The following is a 21,511-nucleotide window of genomic DNA, read 5'->3' on the forward strand; positions in this document are numbered from 1 at the left end:
AAGAAAGAGAGAGACATCCAATCTTTCAAATAGATCTTAATTTAACAGAATCTTGACTGGAGAGATACTACTTACTAAAATGCTAACTATAGATAAAGTTGAAAAATTTTACAGAAAGATGTATAGTTTGACTCAAATGAAATTTTACCGGAGAACAAAAAATCTCTCGCCCCGTTCGCCAGATTATTACCCAGCACCCTGTACTCGCGCATTTATCATATCGCGATCTCATACGACGTATCTATTACGATCTTATACTCATCTCGGGATATGAGTGGGCAGAGACGGCCCGCATAGCAGTGGCGTGTGGGGATAGGGACGGCCGCGCGCGAGACAATATATACCTGGCGAGGGCCTGGTGTTGCCGAACACCTGCTCCACACCGGGTCCGAGCGGACCTTTGTCCAAGGGATATAAAACTCGTACACCGTTTCGGCCGCGCCAGTAGGCTTTCGAGAGGTGATCAAGCACACTGCGACAATCCCCGCTCCGCACGTGACTTCGCGACTCGACTGAACGATCTCGCCCATCGGAGATCAATCGGATGTCAAGCGCGTACAAATCACGTTAAATCACGGTAAATCTCATCGATCGCTAAATAAGGTGAAGAATTCTTATCAAGGAAATTCAAAGTTAAGACCTCGACGAGAATTTCCGAAAATTCGAAGATGCAAGGCTTCAGAAAACATTAAAATCTGGAAATAAAGAAGATTTGTTAATTACCGAGCCCGAGGATCTGTGCGAATGGTAAAATAATACACAGGATACAATAATACACTCGAGGATTTATAAAATAAAAAATATATATCTCTCTGAAGGAGAATATATGAATTGAGAAGTATAAAAGTCCGAAGATCTTGACTGAAGATACCCAAGAGATCAGCGGAGATGACGAATCTACGGTTGCTGTTAACAGCGATTATCGCCGCGAGTACGTTGATTGCCGGCACGCGCGCGGATGAAGATCTCAATAGCACGATCAAGCTATTACAGGAGCAAGTGAGCGCGCTGTTGGACCATCGACAGGAGGATTACAATGCCTTGGAGGAGAGTCTGAAACAAGCAATGGAAAAGAATACGGAACTCATCGTCCTTAAGAATGAAGTGAAGCAACTGAGGTAAGACGCGATTTACTGTATCGTCTTTTTTTTTTGCATGTAGTGTATTGTAATACAATACACGTGTACTAGAACTCACCGAGTGCATAATTACGTTATTGGCTGGTGCGAGAAGCCTTAGAAGTTAATTCAAGTCTAAGGTTTCTGTCAGGCCAATTTTGTATAAAGATCAGGATCATAGAGTTTCTTACGTATTTTTTAAAAATTATCGGAATTTAATAGTAAGATCTGAATTTTTTTTTAGGTGAGCTAAATGTTTTGTTGCAATATGATTTAATATACGTGTAAAGTTATTTTGATAATAAGAGATGAAAATATAGATTTACGCTAGTTTTTTTCTTATTTTTAAAGTATACGATGCTCTTAGCTGTTCCTCTATTGCTTTTATCGTACGCAAAGGGAAGATTTTGGTCGCTTTAATGATGAGGTACCATAAAAACGCATTATAATCGTATCCCCTCGCACGTGCAGGAAGGAAGTGAACGCACTTCGCGGCGGAAGCGGCAACGAGGCGAAGAACGAGAGATTGAGGGTGCGATGGCTAGGCAGTGCCGTGACGGAGCTACAGAGCGAGGTCGCCGAGGTGCTCAGGACGCGGAACGCCAGCGAGGAGCTTGCCGAGCGCTCGAGGATGAGGAGCGAACTGGCCCTGCTGAAGGGCGACGTCGCCGAGGTCGGCAGGAGCATACGCGATCTCGGTGGGAGGATCACCAAGATCGAGGCCACCCTTGGTACCATCAGGCTCGACATCGCCGCGACCAAGGAACGCGCCAGCCTCCTGTCCCGCTCCTGCGCGGATGTCAGTAGTCAGGTGAGTTGTCTTCTTCTCGCAGACGTTAAAGAGTAAGTCTGGCTGACATCAGAAAAAAAAAACAGCAGAAGATGATAGGCAGATGGTACCAATTTGCAACGCAGTTGAACCAAACCAGGCGTAGGAATGAGAGGAGGGAAATTTACTTATTGCTTAAAGAATATATTCGTTTCGAAGCAACGGATTAATCTTTCATTTCGTGATTATTTTTCGTAAGAATAAAATTTATATCCGAGTTTAAATTTGTTAGTTTTTGAAGTATTTTACTTCAACTGATACGTATTATAATTTGATGCTCAATCGCCAGATATTTAAGATAATTAAGCGTTGCTCAAGTCAGATTCTCTCCTCTTTTACATGAATGTATATAAAATCTAGAAGAGAATAATATGTCCTACGTATACAGATATGTATATTATGTATGTTCTTCAATACCGTCGTCGATGACTTTCTCCGACAACGGGATTCCTAGATGCGCGCGTGCCGCTCAACGACCACGGCCGATTTTTTCGCCCACAATGGCTCGAGATCGATTTCGTGGTATGCGTATACACGCCGAAGGGCCCGGCATGCGGTCGCTCGCGCGCGGACAACGGGCGTCCGTGTAGATAACGGCTGCCGCTACCATTTAGTATTTATGGCAGGAAGAAGAAAGGGGGATGTATGGTCGGTGCACCTGCGCCTTGCACGGGGCGGCCAGCTGCTTGGTTCCTGTTTCTCGTTTTTCCGCTTGGCAGCTGCTTCTCACAACCTCCTCCTCCTCCTCCTCCTCCTCCTCTTCCCTTCCTCCCGCCTCGCCCGCGCAACGGGCCTCTCCTTTGGGCCGCACGCATATGCCCCTCAGGCCCACCAGCCTACCCTCCCTCCCTCCTCTTAAATACTTGCCGCCCTTTGCGCTTCTACCTTCAACTCTCAATCGTCATAAGAAGTCAAATATAATAAAATATAAGAATAAGATTTGCAAAGAATGAGAGAGTTAAGCACTAAATATAATATAAATTAAAATTTATCTCGTGCAATTTTTACGCCAAGTTACTTTTTAATGGTATAACATGTTTTTTGGATTTTAAAAATATTTTGCAGAGAAAAAGAACGATAATGGAACATCGTGTTCGCTAAATCAGTTATTTAAAAAATATAATTAATGATATAACATATGAAATCATGTTACATATTAAAATGGTATGAGATAATATTAAATTGATAATTTTGAATTCTTCCCTAATGCACAAGAAAAATTCTATGACCATGCATCTACGCGTGTTTATAAATTCGTTTTTGATACAAGTTTCGCTCGGTGATCCTTACCGTCTGTGGTATTTGACACACGCTGGCGACCGCAGCCACACGAGTCGACAGCTGTGGCCCTACTCTCACGCATTCCACAAACGCGAGAGTGTATTACACACGTGCAGTCACGCATACCACGTAATCAAGGACCGCCTGTAAAAAGTCAACGGATTAAAGAGAATCGGTAGAAAATTTTCTGGAATGAAAAGATTCACGTGATCAGAGACTAATACTTTCAATAATTGCTTTTGAAGTTACTTGTTTACTTTAACTTTAAAACATTCCGACCACCGCGCGTGTCTTGTTTTTAAAGATCTCAATCATAGAGAAATGTTAAGAGAGCAATGACGAGCCAACATTCGTCCGCTAGACAAAATGCAAAACTTACCCTTTTCATTTGTTGCAGTTAAGCACGGTGCAGATCGAGCTGAAGTCCCTGAAATGCGAGTCCACGGTTCCCGATCAGCGGCAGGATCCGCAGAAGCTGGAACATCGCAATAAGGCTGACATCTTTCGCAACGAGGTGAGCGGGTCGCGCGAGATTGCGTCAACCCGAAGACACAGCTATTCCCGCGCCTTGGCTCATCGCGCTCGCCTCGAGGAACGTCTACGTAACGTCGAACGGAAGATCTCCGTGGTAGCGCGGAAGCGAGCGATGGTGGAGAAACGAGTGGTATACGAGGATCGTGAGCAACTTGAGGGACGGATGAGGAGCCTCGAACTGGCGCAAGCAGAGCTCTCGAGAAGGGTATCCAATGCCAGCCGGGATCTGGTGTCGATGAACGAGCTGGATGAGTCAGTGGTGCGACTGTACGACTCGGTTCGTCTGCTCGAGGAAGCCGTTTACACCAATCGTTCCGAGGTAAAGCGAGAGCTTGCGAAGCTGGAGATAAACGCGGCGCGAAAGGCGGCCGAGCTGTCGCTGACCAGGGAAGAGCTTGGCAATCTTCGACGGGCGGTTCAAGCGTTGAGCGTGAGCGCGTCGCAGCTGCAGGAAAAGAGCGACGTGCAGCGAAAGAGTCTGGACAGCTTGAACGAGACCCTCAGTCGACTGGACCTTTCCCGGAATCTGGCCAAGGCGGTGAACGTCACACACGAACTAGAACAGGTGGAAGATCAGTACCGTCTCATGGTAGACTCCCTTCCGGGAAATTGCGAGGAGCGCGACGGTTTAACTTTGCTGGCACCTGGTCCCGGAGCACCGTTGCTGGCCTCCTGCCGCGCCGGCTGGATCGTCGTGGCTCGCAGAATTGACGGCGCGGTCGACTTCGATCGCACCTGGAACGAGTATTCGATCGGCTTCGGTTCGCCGGTCAGCGAGTTGTGGATCGGCAACGAGGCGTTGCATCGACTTACTCGCGATAACTGCAGCAGGCTGCGGGTCGACCTGACCGATACCTACGGCGTGCACTGGCGCGCCGAGTACGAGCACTTCACGATTGACTCCGAGGAGACTGGTTATCGACTCCACGTATCCGGTTATTCGGGCAACGCGACCGACGCACTGTCCTATCAGGACGGCATGGCATTTAGCGCTAAGGACCGCGACATGGACATCAGCACCACCGACTGCGCAGCCAACTATCGGGGCGGTTGGTGGTTCAGTCATTGCCAACACGCCAATCTCAACGGTAGATATACCTTGGGTTTGACATGGTTCCAGTCGACGACCAACGAGTGGATGGCAGTTGCATCTTCCGAGATGTTGGTGCAACGAAAGCAAAACTGTTGATAATCTTGAAGTTATTCACGTCGAGTTGACAGAATGACGCTAATTGATGAACTGCAAGAAAATGAAAGTTCTGTGTAATTTGAATTGTGCATCACGTACGTAATCAATCCACAAGAACACTTGATTGTAATGCCAAAGAGTTAAGTGTAATTTAAAGACTTTAATGTAAATACATTGTATAGTTATGCACAAATGGAGTAATGCTGTAAACGTGCAAAGAATAAATATTACTTATTGTATCTGTATAGTAATAAAAAGTCATTAAAAGTCACTAACTTTTGCTTAAATTAAAAAATTGCGTTTTAAAAAATTTCAAGTCACTAGAAGGACTATTATTAACCAACTGTCATATTATTTCTCAATATTTAAAATAGGTCCTTTTACGGGTAGCATGTAAGATAAATGCTAAAATGCTATTACATCATTCCATAGTATATGTATTAATTTCACTTTCGCAGTTATCTCTCATATTTCATCCGCTTAGCGTCACAGTCATTGATGGAGAACGTCAGTTGTTAGAGGCGGGAATGTTTCATGATCAGTAATAAGCGATTGCAACCACCATTTATCTTCATACCCTGAATTCGAATCTATATTTAGATAAACGTATATTATTTACACGCTGAATGCATTTGGAGAAACAGCGTTGAGTGTTGTAAACTTATTTAATTTGAACAAGAGACGGTTACAGGCGGGTACGGAAGATATACAGACTTATTGCGTATGTGCGTTGCGTATCAATTCAATAGTACGATATGACGTGCCTTTGCTGATCATTATATCAAAATGTTGCAACGTATCAGTAATGGGGCAACTTTCTTCACTGAAAGATGACGCGGATACAATAAGTCTGTATCCGTCTTAAGATTACATATTGGGACATAATACTGCTAGTTATTAAAAAAAATATATATATATAAACATGAAATTAATAAAATTAAATAAATTGTACAATACTAAGTTGATTAATGGAAATATAATTTTGGATTCTTTAACTGACAGGCATAATACACTTATATATAAAATGTTATTAAAGATTGAAAAACTTTATTTATAAAATACAGTTTTAAACAAATTCACGGAAAAGATTAAATCATTAATCTCTGTAAATGATTCTGTAAAAAGCCTATATTAATAAATATATGATAACAATTTATACTTAGCACAAATGCATTCACATTAAGAGCATTGTATAAAAGAGGTGAAATATTTCAACCACTCATACTCCTTTGTTAAAACACACCGATGCCTGAAAATAGATAAGACTCCTTTTATAAATACATATATCTGGGAATACGAATAAGATAATAATTATATAGTTATTAATTGAATATCGCATACGCGTATAAACAAAATGTAGGAATAATTAAAAATTAAATTTGCGCACCTTTTTTCGTAGGTGTGTCTATTGGAAGATCTGACGGCTTTAAAAGGCGCGCATCAGTATAATACTGTTATAAGCAGTATCTATTTCATGTACAGTATTTTCTAAAAGCTCCATAAAAGATCTCTCGTCCTTTACGATTGACTTATCAGCCATTAAAGATAGATGTAAGTTGCCTCCGTAACTTAACAGAGAAAAGCCGAGGGCGGTAGTACTTCTGAAAACGAATTGTAATACATCCTACATATCGCTACGATGTACAATAATTTTATTTGTTAATTATAAACAAAGTTTATAATAATAGCGGTACTTATTGTTAGCGATACGATACTTGTTTGGTATCCAGAAGGCAATGTTGCTCAAAGAATTATTCAGGATACGCACTTTTTCTGGCCCACACATATTGCTAAACCCCACCGTGCTTCGACTTAAAAGAAAAGCCCTTAAAATTTTCACCGGTAATAACGCTGACAGATATTTTATGATCCAAAAATTAAGCATGATGTCTGAACTCTTTCTGACTTCGTTATTTGCTCTTGTAATATCTTGAAGGCGCTTGAAAAATTGAGAATCCCGATTTGGCTCGACGATTGTTTGTCCGTTCGCATTGGCGATACAAATTCGCAAGAGAGCGATTGAAAACTCGTTATCTAACGTTAAATTTTTATCGGGCATTGACAGTCTTATGGGAAAAATAACTGTTAATGCATCGGGAACTGGTTTGTTGATCTACAAGAAAAACACATGTTTAAAGAACTTTGAAACAGATACGAGATATAGGTAAGTGTCTAAAAAACCTTTCAATTTTCTAGATATTATTTAAACATATTTCAGAGACTAATTGCTGCTTGAAAGCTTTATACATACTCACGCGTAAATGATATTTGTGTACACTAGCAGAAAAAGCTGCCAATACTATATCTTCAAATTTGGCATCTGTATTCTTTCTTATCTCGCGGATTTTCGTCAAAAGATTCTGCGATTTATTGTTGGTCTCATCATTCTCTAACCAGTAGGATATTATCTTTTCACCCGTTTGAGGCGGACCATGTAAAGCGCTGTAAAAACGTTCATATTTATCATTACAAAGCTTATTTAAAATACTATTCTATATAAAACTCAGATATATTAAAGATAAATATATAGATCTGATAAGAATTTGTTTCTCGTAAAATCATAAAATTCTAGTCTTTGAAGTTAGAGATTCTTAATTTGGAGATTTTAACCGTTTATTGCTTTACTATTTCTCGAAGATTAGACATTCAGTTTAACAAAGAAATTAATCTCTTACATGTTAATTTGTCTATGTTTAACAGGATGAGCTAAATATTAATTGCACAGTGAATTGAATACTGAACGTACTTTTCGTCCATGCTACGAATAGCATGTTGAATGAAGAATTTTGGAGAAGAAAGTAAAATTATCGTGAATCGCGTGACCTCTTCAAATCTACCGTACATTTGTTTCAGTGCGATATTTTTGAAATTCAACCATACACAATCGATCGATATTTTCGCTTGCTGTTTCAACGACTCGATCGTTACATTGTTAGAAAACTTCAACGACCCACGAAAATGATCTCGTAGGTCTTGCACAACTCGTGAGAACGTTACGTAAGCAAAAGTCATCGATGCGGCAAGGATATTCTTCTCATAATAATATCGCACAACATCCGTCCCGTTCTGGAAGTTCCTCTCTGAATTGCGCAATGCTGGAACGATCTCTTTGAAATGTTCTCCATTCTCGCCTGACGAGATGATACTCTTCTTTACTCTCGTCTCTTTTATTTCGTCCTCCTTGGCGATCGTTTTGAGCAATAGGTCCAGAAGGGCCATCCCATCGCCCAGGGAATGATGAACGCGAAATACCACGGGAATCTTTCGAGTGTTGGTATTGAAGCACTCCTCGGGAAACAAATGGTCCTCTTCGACATGAGATTTGGATTTCGGACAGCGCTTTCCGACGAGAATCTCCCACGCGGCTCTGTGATCATCGGGCAACGGTTTATTAAACACATTTTCCAAAGTCTTCCTGAAGGATTCGCCAGAGATATCCTCGCAGGACCCGTCGCAGTTAGCGTCCACACATTCCAGCCATCTGAGCCTGTCTTTCAGGTCTACCTCTTCGCTTCTTTCCCAAAAATAATAGCCGAACTTCTGATTTCGAAGATAGAACAGTTTCTCGAGCGTTGTACCAGCAGCCTTCGAAACAATGCGGTTATTTATAAGATTCCTGAAATCCTCCAGGAAGACCGTGTTTGAGTTCCCCGCGGTCTTCTCCAGTATCATCAAGATATTGATAACGGACAGAGAAACGGCATCTTCAACGGCCCACACACAATCTGTGCCCTTTAAGAGACCAGCGAATTTGTTCCTCAACTGGATTCTTAACACGATCTTGACCAAACAACGATAGACGTATAGAAGGAGCAGAGCAATCACGATGAGCGGAGCGAACAGGAAGATGCAAGCAGTTCCTAATAATTCCCATAATCTCCGACGCGTAATTTCATTAAAAATAACTGAGTTTGATCTTTCTGGTTGCATCTCTCGTCTAAGACTTCAAAGTCGTCGATTAATTCTAAATGCACCAGTTTTAGTCAATTTTTTATTGGTTCCATCGATATGGAAATCTGAATTAATTTCTCTGATTAACTCCGATTTAATTAAGCTGAATGAAGTTTCACCGTTACACGTATCTGAAAAATTATCTTTTTAAAGAAATAGTTTTAAGTAACGTACGTAATTCCAAGCTGACTTGTCAATTTGATAAAATGAGATCTTTAGACTGACTTACAAGAAACTTCTTTTTATTTTATTTCTGGGACTTATTTCTGGGAGTGAGTCCCAAAACACAATGTGCCGCTGAGACCGATAAATGTGTTACTGGTGTTAATGAGTCCTATTTCTTCGATCTTCAACTTACATAACACATCAAGCTAAAGGTGCCATTTCACGTTGACGCTCGACGCTCATTTTCAGCGAGCAAAAATCTTCAAATATAATATATTTTATTTATGTATATATATAAATTTACTTATATAATATAAATAAGTTAAAAATATTATTTCTAGGGTCATGTGGTTTCGCTTTGACGCTAGCGTCAAGAAATAAAGCTGAATTTATTCAACATCCAGCGTTGACGCTGAATCGTCGTTGATCGTCTCAGTACAATCAAAAATAGTCTTCGAAATACGTAAAATATTAATTATTTTCAAGTAATATCTTTAAGTAATAATATTTTACGAATATATATATAAATAAAAAATATTATTTCTGAAGATTTTTGCTCACTGAAGATGAGCGTCAAGCCGATCAAGCGTCAACGTGAAAAGGCACCTTAATTATGCTCGCACGTCTTATCGCATGCAGAAATACCACAAAAAAGATGGTCAATAATAATAAAATATAATATCACGGTCTCCCTCTCTCTACGTGTTATCTATCCGATAAGATTATTTTTACGTTATCAAAAAAATCTAAAATTAAAAAAGTAATAAAAATTTAAAAAAAAATTTTTTTTAAATTATTTTTTTAATTTTAGATTTTTTTTTCTTAAATAGATTCATGCTGAGCGTTTTTTCATAAATTTATGAAATTTTCCCCGAATTTTGATTTCAGATGATTAGAGCGGTCTCTGCGATCTCCCCGGCGCGTTCATGAGAAGGCAACTTCAACCAGCTACTGCTCAATGAATTTTCATTATTTTTAGATAAAAAAATTTCTGTGTGTAATTTAAATACTAAATAGAAACATGCACTAATTTTCAAAACAATCAATTTATTATTCTCTTAAAAAAAAATCACAAAATTTAAGTCATTTACTTGACCCTCCCCCCTTAATAGCTACTACGTGTAATAGCATTAACGACTACAGAGAGAGGGAGACCGTGATATTATATTTTATTATTGCTGACTATCCTTTTTGTGATATTTCTGCGTGCGATAAAACACGTGCGAACACAATTGGCTTGAATAAACTAACGCTTGCCGAGAGAAAATTACGTAAAATCCATTTTTTGATGGAATCTTTTTATGCAGTTTTTATAAATACAATAGTGGGAATTGTAAGATGATTGATGTGTTATGTGAGTTGAAGATCGAAGGAATAGGATATAAATGTTCTTCAGATTCTTGAAATGTCCTCAGCTTAAAATAGCTAAGACTGACATTTCGTTTCTTTGATATAAGAATAGTCAATTTTATTGTATTTAGCATATTTTAACAATAGCAATTTAATCTGAAAATTATCACATAATGATCGCTTTCATAATTGAAATTATGTAACCAGTGCAAAGTTTAATTTTAAATTTTTCGAATTATTACCTTTTTGATCGCGAATCGATCTGTCTTTTCGAGTTAGCGTCACAAAGAGTAAGAGAAAGAGAAAGAGAGAGAGAGAGAGAGAGAGAGAGAGAGAGAGAGAGAGAGAGAGAGAGAGAGAGAGAGAGAGAGAGAGAGAGAGAGAGAGAGAGAGAGAGAGAAAACGGCATTGGTTATCTTACCTACAAGATATTGATATTTTATATCCTATTCCTTCGATCTTCAACTCACATAACACATCAATCATCTTACAATTCCCACTATTGTATTTATAAAAACTGCATCGCGCCGTTACTCATATAGGGAAGCCACAGATCTTTCACCTACTTTCGCAATCAGATTGTAACTAAATCCCTTAATTGTCTTATTTTTTACCGACGTAATATTTGTTTCTGCTAAGCATTACTGTATTTCGCTTCAATATGCATTTAATACTCAAGCAATTCTTTCAAATAATGATATATTTTATTTTGTTCAAGAATTTCTTTTTTATTTTTAAGAAGAGCAATTTATGTTAACTTTTTTCAATTTTAAGCATCTGTCTCTTATATATGTTTTAAGTTTCATTCGTTAGAATCCAGCATCTTCTGCAAATCTTTTCAGTGTTGTCCTTAGGGTTTATGACATTCCCTGCGATGAGTAATCTTTGTTGTAAAATATCAATCTACAATATATAAAGCACTTTTATGTATTTGGAAATCAGATAACAAAAAAATTCTTTTTGAATAAAAAATCGAAGAGAATAACAACGCATATTATAATTTAAGAATTACAAATTATAAAACACGTAGCTTGTGATACATGAAAACTTAATTTGACGCATAAATTAATATCCGGTATATTAAAAATATCTCGTAGCGTGTATCTCGAAAAATAATTTGTTTCATACATATCTCGCTTTCACATCATATATAATTTATAGGGACAAATAAGGTCTCAAGCATACTTCTTTCTGTTTCTGTTTCATCGTGCAATCTATAGCGATAATTTGTTTCTTTAATTGCTCGTTCTGTGATAACAAAGCGTCATATCTGAAATTTAACAAGTAAACAGGTAAATCGTTAATGGCATAATAAGTAGAAGAAGTTACTTCTGGTGCCATGTTTTCTGCACTTGTCTCCTCAAAGTTTCCGGCAATATGTCGAGAGAGCCAAGCTGAACGTCCGTGACGCTTTGTCGAAATAAATCTAAAGAGCAATCTTTCGAACAGATTACGAGCTAAATGAACGGCATCGAATAGAAGTTTTACTCACTTAGCATCTGTTTGTTTCGCGTTTTAATCTTCCTCAAATCGTCCATCAGAATTTTATCGCGAGACTTCAAGGCGGAATACCACAAAAATTGGGTAGCTTCCAAATCCCGTGAACATTTCAAGCTTTCTTCTAATTTTCGGACGGTATCGCGGATTTGGTTAATCGTCGTGCTATATTTTTCCCTGGGCTTTTCTACGTGGGTTACGTTCAGCATTTGTCAATTGTGACGTGACTTGATTGACAGTAGAAAGGATAGAACGCAGGAAAAGCTCGTTCTTGTTGACAAGATCATTTTATTGAGTCTCTGTATTTCTCGTCGCCATGAGAAACTGAAATACAATGAATAAATATCACGAAGCAATGAAACCCGTTCGTTTTAGCTGAATTTCTTGCACGGTTCATCTTTCCCCTTTTTCTTTTCACGTTGGAGAGAAATTCAGCTAAAACAAACAGGCTTATTGATTCATTGACTTAGAAAATGCTTTCATTGTTGTTCCCTGAACGGGTTGCAATTCACCTCGTACTCCTTTACACAATCAATTCTACAATCTCTTATAAATAGAGGTATACATGGGATGACAGTCAAGATCAAATAGGAGATGTGCAGACTGCGAATCGATCGCTTTCACATAAGGAACCACTGACATGCGTCACCCTCATGTATACCCAATAATTTAAAAAGTACATCCTACAGTTTCTAGCTTTATAACATTTGAGTATTACTATTACCCTGGGATAATAAGTACAGTGTAAGCTACGTACATAGAAATAAATTATGCGTGTAAAATATAGGCATCACAGATCTTCATAATGTACGAAGGTAGAAAACAGCTTAATTTTTACGTCGACGTATTTTTACATCGCAAAATGTAATCTCTAAAACGTTCGTGCATTTTTCTTAAGCAATTTTGACATTGATCTTTGGTGTTTTCTAAAACATTAAGTAAGGCTTCTTTGGTTTTTATCTCCAAGGCCTCTTTGAATTGCTTCATAAGACGGAAATCTATTTCGTTCAGATCAAAGACAGTCTTCTGCATCATTTCCACTTTGGTAACGAGAGATTCCAGTGATTTAGATTCCTCCGATGAACTTCCATGAATCCTGTAAATTTTCTTGTTACAAATTTCCTTCATACATTTTAACATTTATGAAATTTTAATGTTTTATAAAATGTACTATATATATATAATATATTATTATTATTTATATATTATACATATGTATATTTGTTTTCCTAATCAATATTGCCATAGCTTACTACACATATTTTTTTCAAAAATCTCAAATCTCAAATGTTACAAAAATATTTGAGGACTATCGTTTTGCAACAAGATACTTAGTATTAGATCCGTATTAATGTAAATTGTAATAGACTCACGATCGATTCTGTTCTTCAGTCAGGTACTTTGAACAAGTGTTATACACATTCAAACATGCCAAACTATCTGGAAACTGCTCCAGATAGCTCGCAAAGAGTTCGTTGCCCTTTGGGTGAATTAAAGTTTTATGTATATTGTCAGTGATCTGATCTAATTCTTCCATTGTCAAGTTATCACATCTTCCCAAACAGTCAATCGTCTGACCTGCCGATGAAGACTGCATCTTTCACTCTGAAAAGAATTATCACGTTAGATCAAGTTATTTGTGAATTATCTTCTTCAACGTGAGATTGAGGCAACAAAACTTGCAGGCGAGTGAATCAGGACACAGCAAATAAGGAATATAATGAAGTAAACCGTGAAAAGAAGACAAAATTTGTAGCGATCGGTTCTTATCGGAAATTAAGGTTTTCTCACGTCGCAGTTCGACGATAAGAAAGTGTACGCGGTACCGGTACGTAATTACTGGTAAAACGTAAATAATTTTAGAGTTTTGATCTTTATACCACTATTTTCAAAACCGTGGACTGCCGATGATTTTCAGTTACTCCGATATTGGACGGTAGGTACCGGCGTACAGCCGAAATTTCGCTATCCGATCCCTAGCAAGAACCGGGTATGTGCCTGCGTGCATGGCCGAACGCGCCAATTGAGCGTCACACAGTCTTACAGCGTCTTATTCAGTTTTATTTATCCATTTCAGGATTATTACATCGTGGAACGTGAAGAACATGATGGGCGGCATGGGCGCGTTCAGCAGAACAAACCGCTTAATAGCAGTCGAATGTGATTGGCTTTTACCTTTAGAACCAACAAATCAACGTAGAGTATTGATAAGACGACAACTCAACAGCTGATGGCAGTGGAAAGGTGGCCGCATGCGTAGAGTCAGGCTGGCGTCCCATTTTGGTCCGGAACATCGCGCCACATTCAAATGTAGCATTAGTCAAGGTCCGTGACAAGAATGCAAACAAAATTAAAAGATTTGTAAAATAATACGAAAACTCATAAATTAATAAAAATATATAATACATAATAAATTGATGATAAAAAAACAATTTCTACATTGATTAATAAGTAGTAAAGGAAGATTAAATACGGCGAATGAGGAATTGAAGAACATTATTAATGAGGAAGTATACAGAAATGATTACATATTAATATTTAAAAAAATAAATCTAATAAATTGATATTTTTGTATGTTTCACTTAAGTTTATGTTTTATAATTTATTAATAAATATATATTTATAATGTTTTACGGTAGAGATATTTATTTACAAACCTTTATTACGAAATGTGTGCAACGACTAAATAATATCGGTCTTCTACCATGGGAGGAGCCATGTTCCTTCTCGCATCTCGGACCATTTTCTGATTGGTCAAAGAAAATGACTACTGCGCATCCTTGGACTTGCTACACCTGTCTTCTTACATCATGGCTGAATCGAAAACAAAGGATTGTCCCTACTGTACATACTATATAATTATATACCGTGGTCGGAGCACTCGGAGCTCGGAGCCAATCGGAGCTATTTCGCTTTCACATCGTGACCATCGTGATTCACGATTGACGCTACTTCGCTCTTCGCTGTGACTGGCTGTGATCGTCGAATCTTTGCTGATCTGCCAAAATGCTCCGACTCGATCTCTGCCGAAGACTACCGACAAGCGTAGCTTATCTTGATATCATATCAGGTGTAATGTAGCGAGTTATTAATATTCACGTTAATATTCCGCTTGTTTCTCTATGCTCACTCGTCATGTCGGCGGCCAAGGTGATTTTAATATAATATACATATATTTATATATATATTATCTAAAATAAATAAATAATATATAAATAATTAATAATAATAAGAATAATAAGAGAATCGTATATATGATTACATGTGGTGAAAGTGGAGAGTCATATGTACAACTTTTAGGATTATGATAGTGGATGCTATTCTGCTGCTTGTATATTTAATAATAATGATATTCTGCTAGTGGTTCGTTTAATAATAATATCGAAGAATAAAAGTTTCAGATTACAAGCAGTGAAAGTGGAGAAACGTGCATCTTGTTTTAATACTTAATAGATATCTTTTAGCATTGTAATAGCGACGATATTCTGCTGATATTCCTTTAATAATAATAAATTTCGGTAATGATATTCCGTTGCTTATTTCAGGGCGAAGATAGCAATAACGACAATCTGAACAGACAAGGCTCGTTCAGGAAGCTTGTGCCGGGAAGTAACAATGGAGATTCTCCGTTGAGCATGTCCGTGAAAATGATAGACAGACCGATTGTGTCGCAAACCAACAAGCACTACGCTATTTTCTTGCAGGAATACAATATTCTTTCCGAGTAGTAAGTTTGATTATGCTAATGACGGATGCTTGTGTGAGAGGACAGCTGATTTATGTATATGTTTTTTCAGTAAGATGTTGTGCTCCCAAGATTTGAAGGGGATTTATGTGGTACCGTCCGCTCTGAACGCTTTTTGTAAGTATCACCAAAGATTGTACGAGTTATATTTAGTCACATTCGTGATTCAGCATGCCAATTTTCTATGATAACTTTAATCTGTGATATTAACGCTTCGAAACCGAAGCGATTGAATGCCATTCTGTGACTTGCATGTGGAGGAACAAATGCTCATTGTTCTTTGTTTCCTCGTTCGCATACTACGTTTCTTTTTATTGAAATGTTAGTGTGTTTTTGATAGGTGTAAACCTATTTTATAGGTCTTGCTCGCCCCGATTACGACTTGTATAACGGTTCTGATGTAAATATATCCATCTCTCTTGCCTGTTTCACTTTAACGCAGTTAAATTGGCCATTGTAAAAAGTTCTAATACTCATTATTTTTCGCATTTTGTCACAGTATGGTTTGGCGTACAGTTCATTCGGCAAGGAATCTACAGAGGCGGAGTTTTCAGATTCACCATTACACTGCCTTCGAACTTCCCACTTGGAGATTGCCCTGTAAGAATATTGACCCGCAGATAATCAGTCTTATACATAACTTTTTTATACGTAATTTGAACGTGTTTTAGAAAGTTGTGTTTGAAACTCAAATCTTCCATCCATTAATAAATCCAGAAAATGGAGAATTGTGCACATCGTGGGGATTTCCGGAGTGGAGGAGAAATAACAGAATTGGGCAATTATTACAATATATCACTAAGATATTTACTAAACTAGATACGAAAATGACTTCGGTAAATGAGGAGGCATCTAGCTTGTAAGTACATTTGTACTTAAAGGAAATATGAAAAGTAAAGTATCTTCCAGAATATCTAGATGCGAGAATTAATTGGCGACATTACAGGCAGGAAAAGAATTCTGAGGCTTTCCGAGAACGTGTGAAAGCGTGCGTAAAGGAAAGTGTGAATCAAGTGTTTAATCCACCTACCATGGATGATCCGCATTACATTACATTTAATCCATATGTGAATGAACTACACGATCCCATTAGACGAGAAATTTACGAGTCAAAAGTAAATAAGTACTTGATTAAACAAGTATCACTCACTACGATAAAACGCATTAAGTTGACAGATCTAATCAATTTGTCGTTTTGTAGGGCGAAGAAGAGAATAAGCCGTTAGGTTTGTCGTGGGTACAACCTGGTTCGCTTCAGCCTTTTTCGAAACCAGAAACGAGATAGTGAAAAAATCAAAAAATTCTAAACGCTGGCAATAGTAAAACAACATATACGTCCTTACGAGCTATACGAAGAAGCCGTTGCTCTCGCGACAATCGTGCGGGCAACTGATAAAGTCACAAAATTTATCAGAAAAGCTATTTTTTTATTCAGAGAGTGTATACATGTCTTAACATTTTATATGGGTCTATATGTGTTAAAGAGAGGGGAGAGAGAGAGAGAGAGATGTCTAGAACAAATTAATATATACATATATATATAAAATACTCCTGTAATTAAATTAAGACAAAGATTATTTAACATAATTGTTTAGAAATGTGGAAAATTTTATTATACAATTTTTATTTTAATACACGTATCAATAGTGTCTAAATTATTTCTACACTTGTGATATTGTTCATGACAAACCCATTATTGCTCAGATAACGCATGCATTTTCTAAACGTAATTAATATTGAAATTGAAACAGAAAGAATGAAAGAGGAATATGATATTTAACATTTCAAGTAATTGAAATATTGCAGTCTACCAGAGACCTTTCAAACCGAGCGCCATTTTGTGGCAGCCGGAAACTGGAACCGTCTTGCTTGAGGACGCGTCCTAAATTAAATCTCTCCGCTCTCCGCGCGTCGGCATAGGGACCCGGCTTTAAACGTGGCCAGAGGATCTCTCCGAAAAATCGCGTTCGTCGACGAGGAGAAAAATAACATACATGGCACGATAAGGGCCCGTGGAGTTGGAGCGTAACTTGTGCAACGATCTCGCAAGCTCGCCGTCAAGCGCGACTCCGTGGACCGAACACTCGCCACCGGCACGCCCGAACTGCCCGAAGCCGCATCCGCCGCGCCGCGCCGTTCGGGATTATGAGCTGCGGCGGTCTTAACCTTTAATCCTTTAATGACAGCCCCGCATATCCAGGTAACGTACTCCGCGGTATCTGGGAATACGCTCGCGTGCGAGGCTCGGGGAGAAGCTCGCATTCGCATTGCATCGCGTCGCGAAAGCCTCCCGGTGTCCCGCGGCGAGGGAATCTCGACCGACGTGCGGCTCCCCGCGCCGCAGGCACACACCTACGGTCAGGTTAGGTTAAAAGCGGAATACGTCAGCCACGAAAGGCTCCTATACTCCGAGATAATTATTCGATGCTATTATCAATATTACAATATTACTGTACATTAATTTTGCTGATGTTCCGTCAATAGGATCTTTTTATCGCTTATTACACTTACGTTTGTTGTTACGTATAGAATAGATTATAAGGTTTACATTATTGATAAGAAAATATTGAGCAATATGTTTATTAATGTACGTGGATTAAGGGTTTAACTGATATGAAAATTGTTGTGCGATAATGAAGACTGCTTAGTTGAACAATACGGATATCGATCAGGATATCTTCTTTACTTTTGTGTAAACGCTGGAACTCTCTTTTTAATTACTATTGATCTTCCTTTGTTACAGATGATTATGGGTTTCAGTCACATGTGGATTGTGGATTTGTGTTTCAGGTCACGTAAAAATCACCAAGATGCAGACGATAAAGTGCGTTGTGGTAGGTGATGGAGCGGTTGGTAAAACGTGTCTCTTGATTTCGTATACCACGAACAAGTTCCCTTCTGAATATGTGCCTACTGTTTTTGACAACTACGCGGTAACTGTGATGATAGGAGGTGATCCATATACATTAGGATTATTTGATACAGCAGGTAATATTTCTTTCTTTTTGCATTATTTCCCAAAGGTTATCCTATATAATATTTTGTAATCTTTGACTTTATCTTTTATTTCTTAGGTCAGGAAGATTATGACAGATTGCGTCCTTTAAGTTATCCTCAGACCGACGTGTTTCTCGTATGTTTCTCAGTCGTGTCGCCGTCGTCCTTTGAAAATGTAAAAGAAAAGGTGATGTGTTTGTCTATTTCTGTATATTACGTTCTGCATTAACTGAAGTCCTGTTGTACTGACATATCGTTTTGCAGTGGGTGCCAGAAATAACGCATCACTGTCAGAGAACTCCATTTTTACTCGTCGGAACGCAAATTGACTTGAGAGATGACGTTGCAACAATAGAGAAACTCGCAAAAAACAAACAGAAGCCGATATCTGGAGAGCAAGGAGAAAAACTCGCCAAGGAACTCAAGGCTGTAAAATATGTAGAGTGCAGTGCTTTGACGCAGGTGAGTAAAAAATCAGTAATTTTTGTTTTAGTTGAAAGCTTCATCTGTTAAACATTTTTTGACATAATTGTGGCACATTTGTGGTAGAAAATAATTTTTCTTTGAAATTTAGAGCAGAATATGTTAAAATGTTACGTTTATCAAATATAATGATCATCAAATTTATGAATAAATGAACTGTGTACTACTTGAGAATGAAATAAAGGAGAATTATATATTTTTATTATATTATTTCTAAATAATGTATCATATAACATGAAATTGTGGTTTCTTTGACATGTCAGAAAGGCTTGAAGAACGTATTCGACGAAGCTATTTTAGCCGCACTGGAACCACCTGAGCCGGTAAAGAAGAGGAAGTGTACGCTTCTGTAAGGTGAACAAGCTGACAAGGTATTGCCATCGGTGGGACGCATGCCTGATTTCAAAACGACACTGTAGTACCGGGCGACGGTTTTGTGTGTAGTATACTCTGTATTTTAAATAGAACTAAATTTGCCTCTACGCGAGTTCGTAATCGTATTCGGAAAGGATAAGCAAATCGTGCGAACGTCAGGCAACTGCAGACACATTCCACGAGGTATTGAGGCGTGCGATAATGACTCTGAGTTTGTAAAGTCAGATAAAACTTTTCTATCAAATAATAACCACTGTTTTTTCGAGGAAAGTTATTGCACAAAGCTTTCATTTTCCAATACAATTTTCGAGGAAGAGGCGTTTGGAGCGGGGATTTTCAGATAAATCTCGAAATTTGTTCTAAACTCGTTGACTTTTGACGTTTACACTTAATAGGGACAGAGATGGCGAAACAAATAGAGATTGGTGCTATTGTCAATATTTTTTTAAGTCGAAACGTTTACCGAGACATAAGTATCCGAGTCGTCGGTATCTGACAGAGTGCTCATTTGAGTAACAGAGTGCTCAAGTATTTTTCGCTAAAACGATGATTTTTTTTTCATATTAGAATGAAATTTCCGTTCTCGGCGACGTCAGTATTAGGAGCTCTATGATGAATGTATAAAACCATAAGTATCTTAACAGTATCACTTAGATATACTATCGATTGAATGTGACACAAAAAGACTATTACTAATTCTAAAAACCTGTCTATTATAAAGTATCGTTATTGATATTGGGGAGCTCTTGCAATACCACGTTTCCGATACCGCAAACTTATCTGCATAATTTAGTATAATTCCAAGATGGAAATTGTCGCAACGAGTAGTTTTGTTACTTGTTCTGTTACAAGCGTGTTATCGCAAAAGCTCTCTAATATTAATAATAAATCTTCGGAATCACATTTTTTAAATCACACACGGCAGCTGTCTTGACGAAGGAAAGTTTTCAAGAAAATCGACCAATTTTTTTGTATGTTTTTGAACGCTGTTTTCCTACATAGCAAAGTATTTTTCAGCAACTTTACCACCTAATAAATCAGAATTAAAGAGCTTCTAAACCAATGTTAAGCCTCCCTTCCATCCCGCGACTGCACTGGATGCATTTATTACGTGATGGGAAGCTTTAAGACTGCTTAAAAAAATCGAACCGAGGAAAAAGGGAGAGAAGGACGATTGCCTGCAATGGGAAGAGTAACGATAATTGGGAGAGGAGGGGAATAAAATAACGGCGCACTATTCCAATTTTGGATAACGCTGTAAACGATATTTACGATTCTTTCAATTATCACGATGCTGCATGCAATGAATTTATAAATAATTCAGTCCCGGCGGCATGCGATTTTTTTAAATAAACCGGCCGACTTTTTTATAATTGTTCGACCTGTCGCATATCGTTAGTACTATTAACACATACGAATGCTCGTCGTGATGCATTCGATATGTGGACGTCGAATGGGGAGTGTTGCGAGAGAAAGCATTTTATCAAAAAGGTTTAATCAACTTTTACACTATACGAATCCAGTTAAAAATAACAGCATTTATTAGCACTGTAATGTTGTGTCGTAATATGTAGACACGATCATGTAACAAAATATTCGCATAAATATATTTATACCATGTATACGACGCTCGTTTGTTTTATTCGCGTCAAGTAATTTGATTCATTGTATTAGCGTATCTCGTATCAACCTTATCTTATTGAACAAAAATACTGACGCTATCCCGAGAGGTGAGAATTATTCTACGTGAGATCGCGAAGATCAAGTGTTTAAAAATATGATTTATCTATATAAATAAGACTGGTTAATTATTTAATGAGATTCCGAGATTCCGAGATTTTATTTCACGATAAAATAAAATTTAATAACAGATCGCGTCAGTCAAATAAAATTAAGGTAATTGTGAATACGATGAGAAAATACCGCTTTTGCTCATCATATATAATAAATATAGATATACATCCTGTATACATTTGGAATTTTATACGCTCTTAAAA

At 38.0% G+C, this 21,511-nt stretch overlaps 5 protein-coding genes and 1 long non-coding RNA gene across 8 annotated transcripts; 3 read left to right on the forward strand and 3 right to left on the reverse strand.

Moving 5' to 3' along the window:
* The first annotated feature begins 9 nt into the window (after positions 1-9).
* LOC139771133 (protein scabrous) lies at positions 10-5,222 on the forward strand. Its single transcript, XM_071703661.1, has 3 exons — positions 10-1,118; positions 1,590-1,929; positions 3,626-5,222. The coding sequence occupies exons 1-3, from the start codon at positions 889-891 to the stop codon at positions 4,949-4,951; spliced, it is 1,896 nt and encodes a 631-aa protein (XP_071559762.1). The 5' UTR covers positions 10-888; the 3' UTR covers positions 4,952-5,222.
* LOC139771144 (uncharacterized) lies at positions 2,949-3,733 on the reverse strand. The gene is made up of 2 exons (XR_011717875.1): positions 3,608-3,733; positions 2,949-3,372 (listed from the first exon to the last, which is right to left on the reverse strand). It is a non-coding gene; the product is annotated as an uncharacterized lncRNA (long non-coding RNA).
* A 375-nt stretch (positions 5,223-5,597) lies between the features above and the next one.
* On the reverse strand, positions 5,598-10,941 carry LOC139771132 (uncharacterized). Of its 2 annotated transcripts, none has more exons than XM_071703660.1 (6): positions 10,839-10,941; positions 7,698-9,033; positions 7,207-7,393; positions 6,667-7,064; positions 6,339-6,552; positions 5,598-6,200 (listed from the first exon to the last, which is right to left on the reverse strand). In XM_071703660.1, the coding sequence occupies exons 2-5, from the start codon at positions 8,879-8,881 to the stop codon at positions 6,378-6,380; spliced, it is 1,944 nt and encodes a 647-aa protein (XP_071559761.1). In that variant the 5' UTR covers positions 8,882-9,033; positions 10,839-10,941; the 3' UTR covers positions 5,598-6,200; positions 6,339-6,377. The 2 variants fall into 2 exon arrangements, with proteins under 2 accessions (XP_071559761.1, XP_071559760.1); XM_071703659.1 differs by lacking the exon at positions 10,839-10,941 and adding an exon at positions 9,132-9,384.
* Positions 10,942-12,182: 1,241 nt separating this feature from the next.
* LOC139771142 (uncharacterized) lies at positions 12,183-14,024 on the reverse strand. The gene is made up of 3 exons (XM_071703674.1): positions 13,795-14,024; positions 13,288-13,519; positions 12,183-13,010 (listed from the first exon to the last, which is right to left on the reverse strand). Exons 2-3 carry the CDS (start codon positions 13,509-13,511, stop codon positions 12,749-12,751), a joined length of 486 nt encoding a protein of 161 aa, XP_071559775.1. The 5' UTR covers positions 13,512-13,519; positions 13,795-14,024; the 3' UTR covers positions 12,183-12,748.
* Positions 14,025-14,776: 752 nt separating this feature from the next.
* LOC139771138 (protein crossbronx homolog) lies at positions 14,777-17,317 on the forward strand. The gene is made up of 7 exons (XM_071703668.1): positions 14,777-15,064; positions 15,460-15,641; positions 15,712-15,776; positions 16,159-16,259; positions 16,331-16,518; positions 16,606-16,774; positions 16,861-17,317. Exons 1-7 carry the CDS (start codon positions 15,050-15,052, stop codon positions 16,942-16,944), a joined length of 804 nt encoding a protein of 267 aa, XP_071559769.1. The 5' UTR covers positions 14,777-15,049; the 3' UTR covers positions 16,945-17,317.
* Positions 17,318-17,491: 174 nt separating this feature from the next.
* LOC139771141 (cdc42 homolog) lies at positions 17,492-21,136 on the forward strand. Of its 2 annotated transcripts, none has more exons than XM_071703672.1 (5): positions 17,492-17,859; positions 18,450-18,647; positions 18,734-18,843; positions 18,921-19,118; positions 19,403-21,136. In XM_071703672.1, the coding sequence occupies exons 2-5, from the start codon at positions 18,470-18,472 to the stop codon at positions 19,490-19,492; spliced, it is 576 nt and encodes a 191-aa protein (XP_071559773.1). In that variant the 5' UTR covers positions 17,492-17,859; positions 18,450-18,469; the 3' UTR covers positions 19,493-21,136. The 2 variants fall into 2 exon arrangements, with proteins under 2 accessions (XP_071559773.1, XP_071559774.1); XM_071703673.1 differs by lacking the exon at positions 17,492-17,859 and adding an exon at positions 17,898-18,021.
* Positions 21,137-21,511: the final 375 nt, after the last annotated feature.

This window comes from Temnothorax nylanderi, unplaced genomic scaffold (genome assembly GCF_030848795.1).
Source record: "Temnothorax nylanderi isolate EJ_2023f unplaced genomic scaffold, tnyl_v1.0 TNYL_tig0036_pilon, whole genome shotgun sequence".
In the NCBI taxonomy this organism is placed as follows: Eukaryota; Metazoa; Arthropoda; class Insecta; order Hymenoptera; family Formicidae; genus Temnothorax; species Temnothorax nylanderi.